We start from the raw sequence: 15,504 nt of genomic DNA, 5'->3' as shown, positions 1-15,504 counted from the left end.
GCATCTTTTAGCATGAGCTTAAGGTGGGGGGCAGGGGGAGAGGCTTGTGATTTTTTTTTTTGCCATTTGGTTGCAGAACAACAGGACTATGCTTTGAGGCAGGTGAGGCACCAGGAGAAGATCCTGGAAACCATCAATAACAAAATAATTCAGTGATTTTGTTGTCACTTGAATACCCATTGAAAAGGGAATGACAAAGCCAGGGTTAAACCAGACTTTAGTAATATAAAAGTCTTGTAAGCTTTGTGAAGTGTCTCTTTGATGCTATTACAAGAATTTAACCCAAATAAGAATGAATTTAAGCCAAGTGAAGAAGTATCCCCGAAGAACCTTAGGTACAAAGGAAGAGGCCATTGTTGCTCCACAGAGCAAAAATGCAATAGACTTGTTGTAAGAACTGTACTTCAGACAGCTTCCTCCTCTGACTAACAAACAAGAAATCAATAATTAATAATTATTGTTCTAGCCTCTTGAGAAGGGTGCCTGGGAGAAAAGAGCCTGGGGCTGCCACAAGAAGAACTCTTCAGTTAAACTTCCTTAATTAATCTGTGAGAGAAAAGGAGAATACTGGTTCCATATGAAAAGTACTGCTTCCCTCCCTCCCTCCCCCCACCCCCAGGATCCCTTAATACATAATACAGATTTTGTCTCCTTGATACGGTTAGAATCATGGACTGCCTTGGGTTGGAAGGGGCCCGTAGGGATCATCAAGTCCAACTCCCTGCTCCTCGCAGGACTGCCGAACACTAAACTGTGTGACTTAAGTGTCATTCAGATGCTCCTTCAACTCTGACAGGCTTGGTGCTGTGACCACTTCCTAGGGCAGCGTGTTCCACTGACTGACTACCCTCTCAGTGAAGAACCTTTTCCTAATGTCCAATCTGAACTGCCCCTGATGCAGCTTCATTCCATTGTCTTGTGTCCTGTAGCTGGTCACCCTCTCCTGCCCCCCTTGTGTAGAAGGTGTAGACTGCAATGAGGCCCCCTCTCAGCCTTCTCTTCAAGCTGAACAAACCAAGTCACCTCAGCCACTCCTCCTAAGTCTTGCCCTTGAGACCTCCTTTCACCATCTTGGTTGCCCTACTCTGGACACCAATAGTCTGATGTCCTTCTTATGTTGACATGTCCAAAACTGCACACAGTACTCAAGCTTGCACCAGTGCAGCGTAGAGTGGGACAGTCGCCTCCCTTGGCCAGCTAGTTAGGCTGTGCTTGATGCACCTCGGGGCACGGTTGGCCCTTTTGGCTCTGCCAGGGCACACTGTTGACTCAGACTCATTCTCAGCAATGCACACTATTCCTATGGCAGAATTTTGTAAATGTTGTGAAAACAGATTTGTAAATGCCAGTACGTGATTGATACACAGTATGTCATTCACATTTTTTCCTTTTTTTTTTAAAAAAAAAATAAACCTTGTTAAACATGAGGGCACAAGAGACTAGTTTAAAAAAGTAAAAATACAGAACTGCCATACTAAATTAGTAAACAGTGCATCCTTAAGCATACTTCAGTTTAGAGCTCTAGAGATCTCCCAAGAAAGAAGGAACCTGGCAAAGCAACAGTGAAGTGAGAGCAGCTATGACTAACCCTATTTCAGAACTGTAAGTTGAAGTTTCTACAAATTTATCCTATTTGTACTACTTCATTGCAGACCATTTGCCCATTCACCATTGTCACTACTTCTTATATGTCATCAAAGTTTGCTGCTCTTATGCATGCACTTTGGGAGAGTCCATATACTGCCCTTTAACTCTGTGCGCATTTTCCCTTAAACTCAACAGGAGTTGCTCTGAACAGGGTACGCAGCATGTGGCCATCTGATATTTGAAAGCAGAATCCAGTATTTGTGTTAGGAAACGTGCATAATGATGGAGTTAGCACACTACTGCCATTTGGAGCATGGGGTCAGACTGTCCTCCATTATTTCTATCTCAGAGACTGAAGGCCAGTAATTCAGCTAGCAGAATCTGCTTTTCATATATTTTCAGGGCACGTGGTCCACATTCTGTCTCTGCTGTTGACAGATGTTTATTTGGCTATGAAACATTAAAGTGGGAGAATACTAACTGAACTTGGCATAAATTATAGGAGTGCATTCAATAAAATACTCGTGTACTTTGTGGCAGAGTTGGGAAATTAATGGCAATGTATGTGATTTGGCCAGTAAAACTGGTTTACGTGGATTTGTACCGTCCCAAGCACTTGACAAAAAGGTCTGACTAGAGACTTGGGGCTTCCCTGTTCTTCCTATTTAACATGCAAAGTTCTCAGTATAACTTCTCTAACATAATAGTAGAGGAAAACCTGGGCTAAAGAGAGAAGAATGTAAACAGACAGTCCCTGCCTCCTGTAGTTAGTGGAAAAAAATACTTAATATTTGAGATCAATTTAGACAGCAAAGGTGGTAACAAAACTGGTATTAGAAATGAGTATGTTTTAAGCCCTGGTTCTGTAGTTGGGTCACTGCCATTGTTCCCACTGGAGGAGCTGTTGTTACATGAGGTGAAACAAAGGGAAGACGCAGGGAGTGGTCTAAAGGATCCTTCCGTTGGGGTTCTATTGGCACATATACAGAGCAAGAAAAAAACGTGGGCTGAAATAAAGCTTACTTGAAAGTGACCTATTAAAAGACACAAAATTAGGAAGTTTTGGTTGAGGGAGGATGATGACACTGAAGCCAGGCAGTTCTGGTGAAATACGTAATTTTTAGTTGACACTGTTCCATGTTACTGAACTTCCCTGTGCTCCAGTGAAGGGTATGTCTGCCAAGGGAGGTATTGGCTGTAGAAACCAGGAATAGATGTGCAGAATGGCTGATGTTGCAGTCCGTTGCATAGAGATTTGGGATATTTCATGCACGTTTCCTAGAAAACCACAGTGAGCTGGTTGGCCATAGAGCCTAGGAGGACCACTAATACATTTGAGCCTTGTACTTAAGTCAATCAGTGTTCTGACAGCTGAAAATAATACCATATTAAGATGTTAAAGCATGACAAATTACATCAGTTTTAGAAATTCATACACAGCCAGCAACTTGATACCCTTCCCATTTCTAAGTCATTTGAGGGAATGGTACAATTGAACTCCAGTAAATCAACACTTACGTGTGTCCTTAATGCACTGATTTGCTGTATTTTTTTTTCCCCTAAACATTTCCTGTATAAAAAGAGCTGTACTGGATACCCAAACCTATGCAGTGTTACTAGCTTGGAAAACGAATTGTTCTTTACTGAAACAAACCGTCTGCTATTTCAGCATTTCAAATAGTCTCCTGTTGTCAGGAGAAAACAGAATAACCTTTTAGTAACATCTGTTTTTAAACAGAGAACATAAAAGCATTTGTGGTAATCACATTTGGCCAATAGGAATAGCCTGGCATTTAGGATACTGGCATAAGAATTCTACTTTGTTTAGGAGTCCAAAAGATGGAATGATTGAAATGTCGAATTATAGCACCAGTAATACTTACTTTCCTAAAACCAAATCCTAAGGACTGGAAGGAAATTAAGACAGAACAGGAACATTGTGCTTACATTGCATTAAATAGAAAACAATGGGTCGGTCATACTCGAGTCTGCACTTCAGTAGAAGTCTGGCCACCTTTGCAGTTCTACTGGAAGAGTACTGGAACAGGTCATGTGTTTGCTTGTCAATCTTCTGGGTTTCATTCGTCCTGTTTCCTCTTGGGCTTTTTGGGATTCCGAGATCGGCTCTTCGCTTTGCAGAGTGGACATATGGGCGCATTCCGATGAATTTGTTGGTGACACGATAAACATGCCTGAAATGCAACATTGCACCTTCTTGTTACAAACATTTAAGTGACACTGTTATGTTGGTTATTGAATATTGTATTCCAAGTTACAGTACAGGAAAAAATAACTAAGGTTTCTTGCCTTCAAAGGCAAACCAATGCTACGTTCTATACAATCCAGGTCTCTGGATTGTACACGAATTTCAAGCCAGCTGTGAGTATCTTATTGAACTGAAACTACAGTTCAGCAAACACGTGGTTCAGGCATGTATTGGTAACTTGAACATTAAATTCTATTTAAACGTTCCACATGTTTTAAAGATGTTTACACGCCTAATAGCTCACTGAGTCAGGGAAGTTACAGTGAAGGGCAACTGTGATGTCACAGAATTCAAGGCAGGAGCAGATGAATTCCACTTATTCAACACGAGATACAGGACTCTGCCCTTCTGTTCCACAATAAGCTCTTTAACTTCCATTTGACTGAAGCATCTTACTTTCAGGCAGACTTTTTGATGGCCTGACTCCAGACAGTAAGTTCATAACTAAGGAGTGTACTTAGGTCAGTTTGCCTCCTTACTCAGTGACCCTCTGGAACTTGGGTGGGATGAATACCCCTATGGAATTACTTAGCTCTTTTTGCTGACTACAGGAGGAGCTGAGTAAAACTGTCACTTAAGTGCCTGCGCTTAGGTTACATTAATCCATACATTAGTCTTGAAGATCCCAAGAAGTGCAGAAACAGTCACCTCTCCTGGTAATTTGTACCATCAGTAATTACTCTCCCTCATAAAATATGTGCATGGCTTCTAATAAGAATCCATCTGGGATTAACTCCCAGCTATTAGTTCTTCTTTTGCCTAGCATTTTTTTTTCCTAACATGACTTTCTCCCACATGAAACACAGGAGGAGTGGGAATTGCCTATGTCTCTGCTGATGGAGACTCTTAAGTCATAAAGGAGTCAAATAATACAGAGCCTTGTCCTTAACCCTTGATCACTGGTGCTGTTACTTTAAGTGTACTGGCATTGCTCTTCATTTAAACCACCAAAATCAGGACACATCTTTCTTCCTTTTCATAAATACTGATCAACTTTATAAACATAATACATTCCAGTGATAAAAGAGAAAACCCAGCGCATTCCATCTCCTGACCTTCATTGGAGGTGGCTGTTGTCTGAAAGTTGCTGTCTGTCTGGTGTCTTGTTTCCTAGCCACTTGCAGCTGTTGGGCAGCGGCTGCAGCTGCAGCCAGAGATTCTGGGATGGGAGGCTCCTGTGGTTCTGTCTGCCATTCCGCTTTCTGCTTTTCAAAGTAGCTAGATAAAAGAAAAACAAATAAAAAATATAACCACCTTCTGGAGTATTCCATTAGTTTGTAAAGACTATTTTGTGTTAAAATATAACTGATCCCATTTCCCTATCATGTTTCTCCACTACAGTCATACTGCCTATGCTTAGACACCGCTTGGACTAGTTCATAAGTAGAACTGGTGGTCTTTTCTTCTGTATTAAATGCTGTATTTGCACTTCAGCCAAATTCCAGTTTGTTAGTTTCTGAGGTATCTTGATGTACAATTGGATATAAATCTAATAGGATGGAAAATAGACAACATGTATATTTTATCTTTAACAGCTTTAGATGCTTTGTCAAACTTAAGTTTTTACATTTTATTCTGTTAAAATTAATACATTTGTATGCAATAGATTAATACATTCTTTGTAGTGTCAAGGTGCTTGGAAGGGAAAACAGCATTTCTGAAGAAATGCAAAAGAAATCTTGAAAACTGCATCTGAGAAAATTATGGCCAAATGTGCCGGGTTTTAAGATAAATGTAAGTTTCTTAAAACATCACTTGCATTTAAAACTGATCTGTTAAACAAAGGACACTGTTCTTTGAACAGCAGCTAATTCTGTCACCCTCCCCCACCTAGCTTATACCCAATCTATTCCACATCTAGGGTAAACTTACTTGTTAACAGTCATAGGTATATGGCTAAATGCCACTGCCAAGTGCATGCAGCAAAACCGAAAATTCTGACTAGCAGCAGCGCAAACCAACTGAAGAACACTTGTTTTGTATCCCTTTCTTGTATTGCCTCCTACCTCTGCTTGCTAAACAAGAAAAAAAAATTATTTTCAGGAAAAAAAAGTTGCTAGAAAAAGCAGCATATGGTATAAAAATCTAGAGAACCAACCACCCTTGAATTTTTGCACGTCATATGTAGAGTTTGCAGTTTGGAATAATCTGAAATTAACTTCCAGCCAAACCAGACTGAATGTTAGCAAATGCATGTGCTCTCACATCCCTTTTTTGTTAACTTTTTTTTTTCATGCTTACCTCTTAAGTTCTTTTTTCAACCTACCAACAGAAGTAAAATGACAAAATAACCAGTAGAATTGAGAGAAGGTGTAAAGCCAGATGATGTTTGCTTTGGAGACTTACTCAAGGGACAGTTTCTCTTCCTCCTCACATAGATCTGGCAGCCTCTGCAATCCCAGAGTCATCCGCAAAGCATCTACATGCTCCTTCAGGGGTTTGTACTCCTCATGCAGGCGACGAGTAGATTCCAAGAGCTTGTTGAGATCATTCTCAGACTGCTTGATAGTATTCTCCATCTGAAACAGGAGGGTGGACATGCTTTTAAAGAACTGTTCCTTTAATAGCTCTCTGATTGAGCAACTGTCTGTATTAGAAAGAAGAGATTTTTCTCACTCAAGCTGGAAGGGATTGGAGACAATGCAGTAGTAAAACAAAGAGTTTAGATACTGGGAGAATGGACACTGGGCAAGGAGGAAGCAACTGAAAGTGACATACGAGATGCAGAGAAAAAGACAATCTGACAGGAAAAAGGGGAGGATGAAACAGACTGAGATTATGTGACTGGGTAGCGGAACAGACATTTCAAGTGATAAATAAACGCAGTCTGCACATCAGTACATAGCTTGTACTTGCTTAGAGTGGCAAATTTTTTCTTCTGGTGCAAAGCACAGATACCTTCAGAGCTAGAAACCATTGTACATTCATATAAGTGCCCTAACATGACGTAAAAACTGCAGGTTTAAAAATATATTCCCCATTTAGCCCCTCTAATTGGCTAATCTTCCTTATTTATAAACTGCTTTTCTCTCATTTGTGTTAATTCCCTTCAGGCTCGTGTTCCACTCGGTGATGAAGGTCAGCTCTTACGAAGAACCTAACAAATAATCATATTTTCCACAAATCTCTTTTCTTCCAAAAACCTCCCATCAAAAGTCCCACCTAGCTGCCATGGTTTCTCTGTTTCCAGGTGCCAAATGAGAAAAGACTAACAGGAAGACCTGTTGGTGTGGGACTCCCACAGTGATGTTACTGTGGCTACTGGTAAAGTTGTAGACCCAATGGGCTTGGTTATCTATCCTCTTGGTGCAAATGCTTACTATGCCAACATTACGAAATATCCTGCCCAACACAGACAGGAAAAAACAATTATCCTGAGGTGAATTCACTTTGCACTCTTTGTAGGATCCTAGGATGGTGTTGTAAAGTCCAGATAAATGAACCAGCAATAGTTCACTGATGTGCACAATCCCACAACCTGTGGAATGATTCATATACACCTGTGTCTCAGTCAGGCTGTCTGCAGCTGGACTGTTGCATACCACATTAATATCAGCATGGATCAGTCGCAGCTCCTCCACGTGGGCCATCTTCTCTTGCAGCAGCAGGTCCATTTCCTGTTTGTATTCTTTCAGATGCCTCTCCTCAGACTCCAGGGCTTCAAATTCTGCTTTCAGTCGTGCCTTTATTTTTTCCATCTGCAAAGTCTTATTCCTGGATCCCAGTGATAATTAGAAATAGAGAGACAACAGTAAGTCACTGCAACATATTTTTGTGAGGCATCACTTTATATGTGAATAGATGGAAGAAGGGAATAGCAGTAATAGACAAGGGTGAGATTAAATGTATCTGAGAAAGGACAAAGTGCAATCAGAGAACTGAATTCTAATCCCAGCTCTTTTGCTGAGCTTTTCAGTGCTATGAGAATTCTTGCACTGAATTATGAAATTAACAGAACATTGTCACACTTTAACAGTTACTGTAGATTCAGATTCAGAGAATTTGTATCAACAGAGTTCTACTACATCAGTTAACTCTGATTATACCCTAGTTCCAAAATAAGAGAAATCCAGAAAATCTGGGAGGTTTAGCACAGGATTCTGAGAAATGTAAAATGAATTGGAGGTAATTATAGTGACATATAAACTGACTAAAACTTATGTGGACAGTAATTTGAATGGCTAAACCACTCGTTTCAACGTCAGGTTAAAGAAAATGGTAGAGCAATGACATATCAGATTAGTAAAAACTCAAATAACACTGGCCATCAGCATCCCACTTGCAAGTAACTCTGCATTCTCTTGGTTCTTTGCTAAAATCTAGTACCTGTCATATATTTATAAATGTTTCTGCCCATATCCTGCATTCTGATTTTTTTTTCGTGCCAATCCATAATTCCACAGCAAAAATGTTTAGAGACTCAGTCCTGATCTCTCCCTTCAAAGCTTATAATCAAGGATTGTGAGTTTCAGTCATTAGACAGTTTTAAACAGCAGAACAGCCTACTGCTGTTGTGATTCAACACTTGTCCAAGCTGTTGAACAGAACAAACAAACTGTTCTTGTTCCTGCGATATAGTTAATGAAGAGGCTTTAGTTATTTTTCCTGTGCTGGAAGTTAGACTGATACTGGGTAACCAATGTGTCAAGAACACCTCTCTGTTTCTAACCAGTGGCTGCAACATCACATTTCGGGCATGTATGTAATCAAGAGGTCCAGGACTCCTTGCTTTACCTTGTGTGAAACAATCAAGACTGTAACATTCCTTTTTTAGTCATCTAATGCCTAGTACAAATAGGTGCATATTGGTTTCCAAGTGCAATGCTGAATAACACAGTAGACATCCTACAGGCATGATGTAAGAAGGGCATGGGGAAGAAGACGTTTGCATTCATATTTAAATATCCTATTGCTGTCCCAATGCAAAGTAGGATAAGTTTTATTCAAATTCACCATAAGCAGCAAAGCAGACTATAGAATGCAGTCTGTAGATTATAGGAAGCTGTCTATCAGGTTAGCAATGAAATCCCAGAACAGGGATTTCACCCCAATCCTAGAACTGGGCGTGTGACTTCCATTCCCACTAGGCCCAGACTTAGAATCATTAAGATCATCAGGTCCAACCTCTATCCTAACACTACCAAGCCCACCACTAAACCATGACCCTGAGCACCGCATCTGTATGTCTTTTGCACACCTCCAGGAATGGTGACTCCACCACCTCCCCGGGCAGCCAGTTCTAAAGCCTAACCACTCTTTCAGTAAAGAAATTTTTCCTAATATCCAATCTAAATCTCCCCTGGTGCAGCTGGAGGCCATTTCCTCTTGTCATTAGTTACTTGGGAGAAGAGACCAACTCCCACCTCACTACAATCTGCTTTTAGGTAGCTGTAGAGAGCGATAGGGTCTCCCCTCAGCCTCCTCCAGGTTAAACAACCCCAGTTCCCTCAGCAGCTCCTCATAAGACCTGTTCTCCAGACCCTTCACCAGCTTTGTTGCCCTTCTCTGGACCCACTCCAGCACCTCAACGTCTTTCCTATACTGTGGTGCCCAAAACTGCACACAGTACTCAAGGTGAGGCCTCACCAGTGCTGAGTACAGGGGCACGATCACTTCCCTACTCCTGTCGGCCACACTATTGCTGATACGAGCCAGGATGCTGTTTGGCCTTCTTGGCCACCTGGGCACACTGATGGCTCATGTTCAGCTGGCTGTCAACCAGCACCCCCAGGGCCTTTTCCACCAGGCAGCTTTCCAGCCACTCACTCCCAAGCCTGTAGCGCTGCATGGGGTTGTTGTGACCCAAGTGCAGGACCCGGCACTCGGCCTTGTTAAACCTCATAGCATTGGCCTCAGCCCATCGAACCAGCCTGTCCAGGTCCCTCTGCAGAGCCTTCCTACCCTCAAGCAGATCAACACTCCTGCTTGATTTTGTTTCATCTACAAACTTGCTGAGGGTGCACTCGATTGCCTCATCCAGGTCATTGATAAAGATGTTAAACAAGACCAGCCCCAAAACTGAGCCCTGGGGGACACCGCTTGTGACCGGCTGCCAACTGGATTTAACTCCATTCATCACAACTCTCTGTGCTTGGCCGTCCAGCCAGTTTTTAACTGAGCTTAGAGTGCACCTGTCTTAAGCCATGAGCCGCCAGTTTGTCCAATAGGATGCTGTGGGAGACTGTGTCAAATGCCTTACTGAAGTCCAGACAGATGACATCCACAGCTTTTTCCTCATCTACTAGGCAGGTCACCTGGTCATAGAAGGAGATCAGGTTGGTTAAGCAGGACCTGCCCTTCATGAACCCATGCTGGCTGGGCCCGAGTCCCTGGTTGTCCTGCACTTGCCGTGTAGGCGCACCCAAGATGAACCGCTCCATAATCTTGCCCTGTACCGAGGTCAGGCTGACAGGCCTGTAGTTCCCCAGATCCTCCTTCCAGCCCTTCTTGTAGATGGGCATCACATTGGCAAGCCTAGGACTTGCTCCCATTGAAGCAAGCACACAGGTCTGATGTTTTTAATGGAAGCAGAAGGCACTGAGCCCCTGGAGGAGCTGATCTATCACCTTTTTCTAGGAAAGGGGATTCCTAAGCCTCTGTGGGGCCTTTCCATACCCAGTTCCCAAGGGCTCTTTCTGAAACTGCTCCCACAGCACTGAGGAACGGATGGTTTTATCTCACTGTTACTCCATATCATACTTATAAGAACAGGAGAATATATATATCCTGGGCTTTAACAGTTACTGTTTTCTCTCACTCCAACCAAAATTCCCAAAGAAATTTTAAAGCCAGCCTGAGGTCTCTTTAAAGTATACAGCAGGTGTCTGTTCTTGCTTTCATTTGACCAAAGCTCACCCTCTTTCACCATCCATCTTGGGGAGGCTCTGACATTGTGTCTGTGAATCCTCCTCTCAGTGCCCTCATTTCTGTTTCCAAATCAGTCTTTGTGGGTTCAGTATCTGCTTATGCACCTAGTTTTGGTAACCTTTTCTAAGTGCATGAAGCATTGCTGGCACAGTGGGCTTCTACCATTTGTTGAAGAACGTGGCAGAAAGCAGTCAGTCCCTGGGACAACTAATTATGGCTATCTATTCCAAGTATTATAGCTAGTAACATGACTAGGGTTCATCCCTCTCTCACTTCAGGAGTTTATAAAGCTGCAAGAGATAAAAACAGTATCATAAATAATTTCTCCAATATGTATTCATAAATGGGCTGCCTGGTAGGGATAATATGAATGAAGGAGATTTAAAACAGAACGATTAAAAAATTGAAGGTCAGAGGGGCTGCTGCTTGTTTTCTTAGAACAAAATAAGACAAAATTCTGCCTTGCATTGGTACTTCAGAAATAATCGTAACAGTAAAGTTCTTTCCTGTGTATAAGTCAGTCCTAGGACATACAGATTATTAATCCCAGTGATGGCAACCCATGACTGTTAAGAAAAGAAATACCAGACCAAAGATAGATATAGAAAAAGCCAGTGACAAATAAGGTCATGTCAGAGGTCACCCAGAGACATTTACAGATACTGTGGAAGACCTACTTAAATGCAAATTTGATAAAATTCACTTGGTAAGTGTGATTATTATGTCTGTACTGTAGCTCACCATAGTGTTCACTTTGTTTCATATAGTACGTTTATTATAGAAAGTGCAAATTATATACCTATGAGCATATATTTATTTTAAAAGATACACAGTCATTCTAGTTCTGGAAAGTCCATACATCATCATTAAGAGTGAAAAATAGCTGATGGAGTAAGTCAACTAGTAGAAGGTTGATGAAGTGCAGAAGAAGCCTGGATGCAGACAGAATTCAAGTATGTAGCTACGACATTGTAATCTTAAATGTTATTGGAGGGGTTCTGTCATTTACTATACAATGGCATCTCGTAGTCTGAATGTAAATACTGGACTTAGACCAGTAAGAGATCCTCTCTGCCTTCCATTCTAAATGTAGCAATATCCCACTAAAAAGTACTATGCAGCCATCCACCCGTTTTCAGCGTCTCATTGTTGCCATTTACTTAAAACATTTATTTAGTAATGACAGCTTTGATTACTGAAACTGGGAGTATTTGTCCCCAGTTTCTTCCATTTCCTCTTTTATTTATGGCATGCGTTCACCTGAGACAGTGGAAATAGATCAGTTTCCTGGCTGCCACTCTCTGCCAAATTGCTACAACAAATGAGTTGCAGGGGATTGTTTCAGTCCAAATGATTAGCTTTTGATATTGGGAAAGAAAAAGTGTACATGAATTAGAACTCTTTGTGTTAGCATAAGGCAACACACAGTAACAGAAACCGTGATTTCTAGACTGCCTAATGAATCCTGCCCTCATACTCTTTTCCCTTCTATTTAAGTTCTTACAGTGCACTGATGACAGTCATCACTAAGTGTATCCTAACCGGGCATTAAGCAGTGAAACTAGCATCTGTCATCAATAAGTTTACTCTCATTCTCTTTTATCTCCTCCCAGTCAGAACACTGAGGTCCAGTCTTCAAGTATTTGCTTAATTTTAAGATGTGTTATTTCTGTGGAACTGCTTAATGCATATAAGTAAGTATGTGCAGATATGTGTGGATTGTGGACATATACATATGTTTACTGACAGCAGTATTCCATTGCCTACAAATTATATGTATGTGTCTATAGATACAGATATGGACATAGATAGAGGTCTTCAAAATCAGATTCCAGAATCTCTTCAAAAACCCTGCTAAGCTGCCTTTAATAAGTGATAGCAACTACAGGAATGGGCAGTTTCTTTGATTTTGATTGTGAGGACTTTTGTCCTCGCTGCCTGTAGGATAGTACTTGGAAGTCAGCTTAAATTAAAGCCTGCCAAATCTATCAAAGGTGTGTCTGTAAACAAGAAATTTTCATGTTTATTTTGAAGGAAATTCTTTGTAGAATACAAGCTCCTTCTAAAAGATTTGGGGATGAAAAAACAAAGTTTATTTGCTGAGATTTTGTTAAAGGCAACTCAAAATTGACATCAACGCTGCCAGTAGGATTGACTTTTTGACATTTTTTTTTAATTTAAAATACATTCAAGCAACTTTCTTGATACTTCATTGTACACTAAAGCTAGTAACGTCACCTTGACAGTACCTTATGCCACAAACTAATAGCAAAAAAGTACTACAGTAATTATACTTTTGAGTATAAAATCGGAAAACTAAATGCACCATAAATTTCCAAGTGCAGGATACCACTTTCTCTGAAAAGATAATTTAACGAGATATTTAAATGGTTATAATAATTGGACCACAAACTGTAGTAGGCCATATTTAGATCTGTATTTTAAAATATACTAGGCATTAGGTGACTAAAACAGACCCTGCCTAACAGTTGAGTAGAGAAGCATTGTTCTTACTCTGCAAAGTATGTGTTGTCTCATCTCTTTCTACAAATAGTTTGGGGATGCTAGACACACAAGTGTTTTTGCGTGCTCTTTGCTCACCTTTGTGGCACTGTGTGAAGAAGGAAGAGGCCCGTACGCTGCTGCCCAGTTCACCTCTCCCATACGTGACAGGTGCTGCTGCTCCGCGGTGCTGCCAGTACCACCCAGCCGCCTCCGCGACCGCCTGCAAGCAGTGCCGGTGGCGGCGCCTTTGTTCCCTGGCCTCTCTCCCCTCGCCAGCCGTCCCGTCCCAAAACACTGCTCATCGCTCTGGGGTCACCCGCGCCCGGCAAGCCTCGCGCCTCCCAGCTACATCCCAAACCGCTGCCCCCACTTGCTCGGTAACGTGTTTTGGCTTTCGGACGCATGAATTCCTCCTGAACAGAGACTGCTCGGGCCTTACCCTGAAAATCGGCGCCCCAAGCGCAGGGGTGAGGATGTCCAGCCTGACGCCGGGCGGGGGACGCCGTGTACGAGCTCCTGGAGACGTTGCCGGGGGTCGCGGGGAGAGCCCGCTGCCCGCCCTGCGCCGCTCGCCCAGGGGACGGCGGAAAGACTCGTGCCGCGCGTCCCCACACGTCCCGCCACGGCAGCGCGGCACCCGCCGCCCTGCTCGCTGCTTCGGGGCGGGGGCCAGACGCGTAGGCGGGGAGACCTCCGCGGGGTGGCCCCGCCGCCCCTCAGCCGCCGGGCGGGCAGGGCAGGGCAGGGCGGCGCCGCCGAGCGCGGCCGCTCCCGGGCCCCGCTGCTCCCCCTCGCCAGGTGCGTACTGGCTCCGCGCTCCCGCCCAGGCCACGGCTCCGGCACTGGTCGTCCGAGGGTCCGGCCACCCCGAGCAGAGCGGCCCTAGGCCCTCCGCTGGTCCCCGCCCGGCCGTGCGCGGGCGCCCGAGCCCTCCTCGGACGCTCATCCGCGCCGTTCTCGGGGACACGGCCGTCCCCGGCTTGCGGGGTCAGACTCTGCTTTTCGCGCCATCCCCCTCCTTTCCCAGCCCGCCTGGGCTCCTGCGGGAAGTGCGCGGGGCTAAGTAATAGATTTATGACGCAGAGCCTCAGGAATAACAGTTGAAGGGGCTTAAAAAACCACCCGCGGCCCGACACCACTCCCCGCGCTGCGTGGGGCTGCTGCGACCTTCCCACCCGCGCACCCCTCCTCGCCGTGGTGCCACTCCGGGCTAATTCTCCAGGAACGCACGGCCGCCGCCGCCCTTCACTGCGCATTCCAGCAGCGATTCCCGGCAGCGGATGCTCCCTCTCTACTTGGAAAAATGTATTTTCAGCTCTTAGCATAAAGCCCAGCGGTGGTTTTCTTTCCCTCAGTAGCACAATAGCTACTTTCAGATCGATGCAACTCCTCCACTCCCCCGAGGAAAAAGCTGCTTCATGTAACTGATGCGGCACAAAGCAAACATACCTGATCTCCTTGATGCTTTCAAGTTTGCACATAATTTCTTGCTCATCTGCCATGCTTTTCACTCCCGATTTAAACCTCCTGTGAAATGTACAAAATACCAGGGGAAAAAAAAAAAAAAAAAAAAGAAAAAACGTACAATAGACACAATGTAGTCACCCCCTCCCAGCATATGGTCTCTGAGCCTGTGCGGTAGGCTCTAGTGGGAGCTGTGGGACTTGGAGTCCAGCTTCCTATTGCTGTCCGAGCAGATAGGCAGCAGAAAGACTACAACACCCACAAGGCAAAGCAGAGCCTTCCTGCCCTTCTTCCTGCCAAAGCAGAGCCTTCCTGCCCTTCTTCCTGCCACTACATTTTAAATCAATTTGTCACACCTCATTATGTCAAAGGTTGTTAGGAGTGCAAAAAGAGCAGAAGGCTTCCTCCTGAGATCTGTGCAATGTTTGGCATTTCGTTAAAATTATCGAACGTGCACTAAGAGATTGCTGAATGAGTTCACGATTTTCATAAATGCTTTTTCAACACAAAGGTGTGCTGTAGCCAGTATTACTATCATGCTGTTTTCTACTAGATGCTCAGAATGATATGTCTGGAGTTTAGAAAAGAGTTTTCAGAAAAGGTTTTTCTTTTTTTATGTCTGCTACTATATGTAGCACCTGTAACTATGGAAAAGAAAAACAGAATGCAAATAAAACTGTTGTATTGAGGAAAGCGACCATTTGTCTTTCTATGGACATTCCAGCCAAGAACATCAGAGCACTTTACAGAGACTGATTAATAGACTCTCAGTCTTTCCTCAGCCAGGCAATTATTTTCCTTCAGCCTCTGTAATG

At 43.4% G+C, this 15,504-nt stretch overlaps 1 protein-coding gene across 1 annotated transcript; it reads right to left on the bottom strand.

Moving 5' to 3' along the window:
* Positions 1 to 3,552: 3,552 nt before the first annotated feature.
* Positions 3,553 to 14,763, bottom strand: ZC4H2 (zinc finger C4H2-type containing). Its single transcript, XM_086470314.1, has 5 exons — positions 14,675 to 14,763; positions 7,396 to 7,567; positions 6,200 to 6,372; positions 4,909 to 5,071; positions 3,553 to 3,779 (listed from the first exon to the last, which is right to left on the bottom strand). Exons 1-5 carry the CDS (start codon positions 14,725 to 14,727, stop codon positions 3,666 to 3,668), a joined length of 675 nt encoding a protein of 224 aa, XP_086326440.1. The 5' UTR covers positions 14,728 to 14,763; the 3' UTR covers positions 3,553 to 3,665.
* Positions 14,764 to 15,504: the final 741 nt, after the last annotated feature.

Source organism: Leptosomus discolor, chromosome 9 (genome assembly GCF_034619465.1).
Source record: "Leptosomus discolor isolate bLepDis1 chromosome 9, bLepDis1.hap2, whole genome shotgun sequence".
Lineage (NCBI taxonomy): Eukaryota > Metazoa > Chordata > Aves > Leptosomiformes > Leptosomidae > Leptosomus > Leptosomus discolor.
The sequence above is the reverse complement of the archived record's forward strand: the minus strand, read 5'-3'. Positions and strand labels throughout refer to the sequence as shown.

What these genes read in the sequence shown, in the direction of transcription:
- ZC4H2 (XM_086470314.1), bottom strand. Translation starts at nt 14,727, where the DNA reads ATGGCAGATGAGCAAGAAATTATGTGCAAACTTGAAAGCATCAAGGAG. An exon ending in TCCATGCTGATATTAATGTG is followed by an intron (nt 6,373 to 7,395) that starts GTATGCAACAGT and finishes CTCCTGTTTCAG; the next exon opens with ATGGAGAATACTATCAAGCA. An exon ending in GAAGAGAAACTGTCCCTTGA is followed by an intron (nt 5,072 to 6,199) that starts GTAAGTCTCCAA and finishes TCTTTTATCTAG; the next exon opens with CTACTTTGAAAAGCAGAAAG.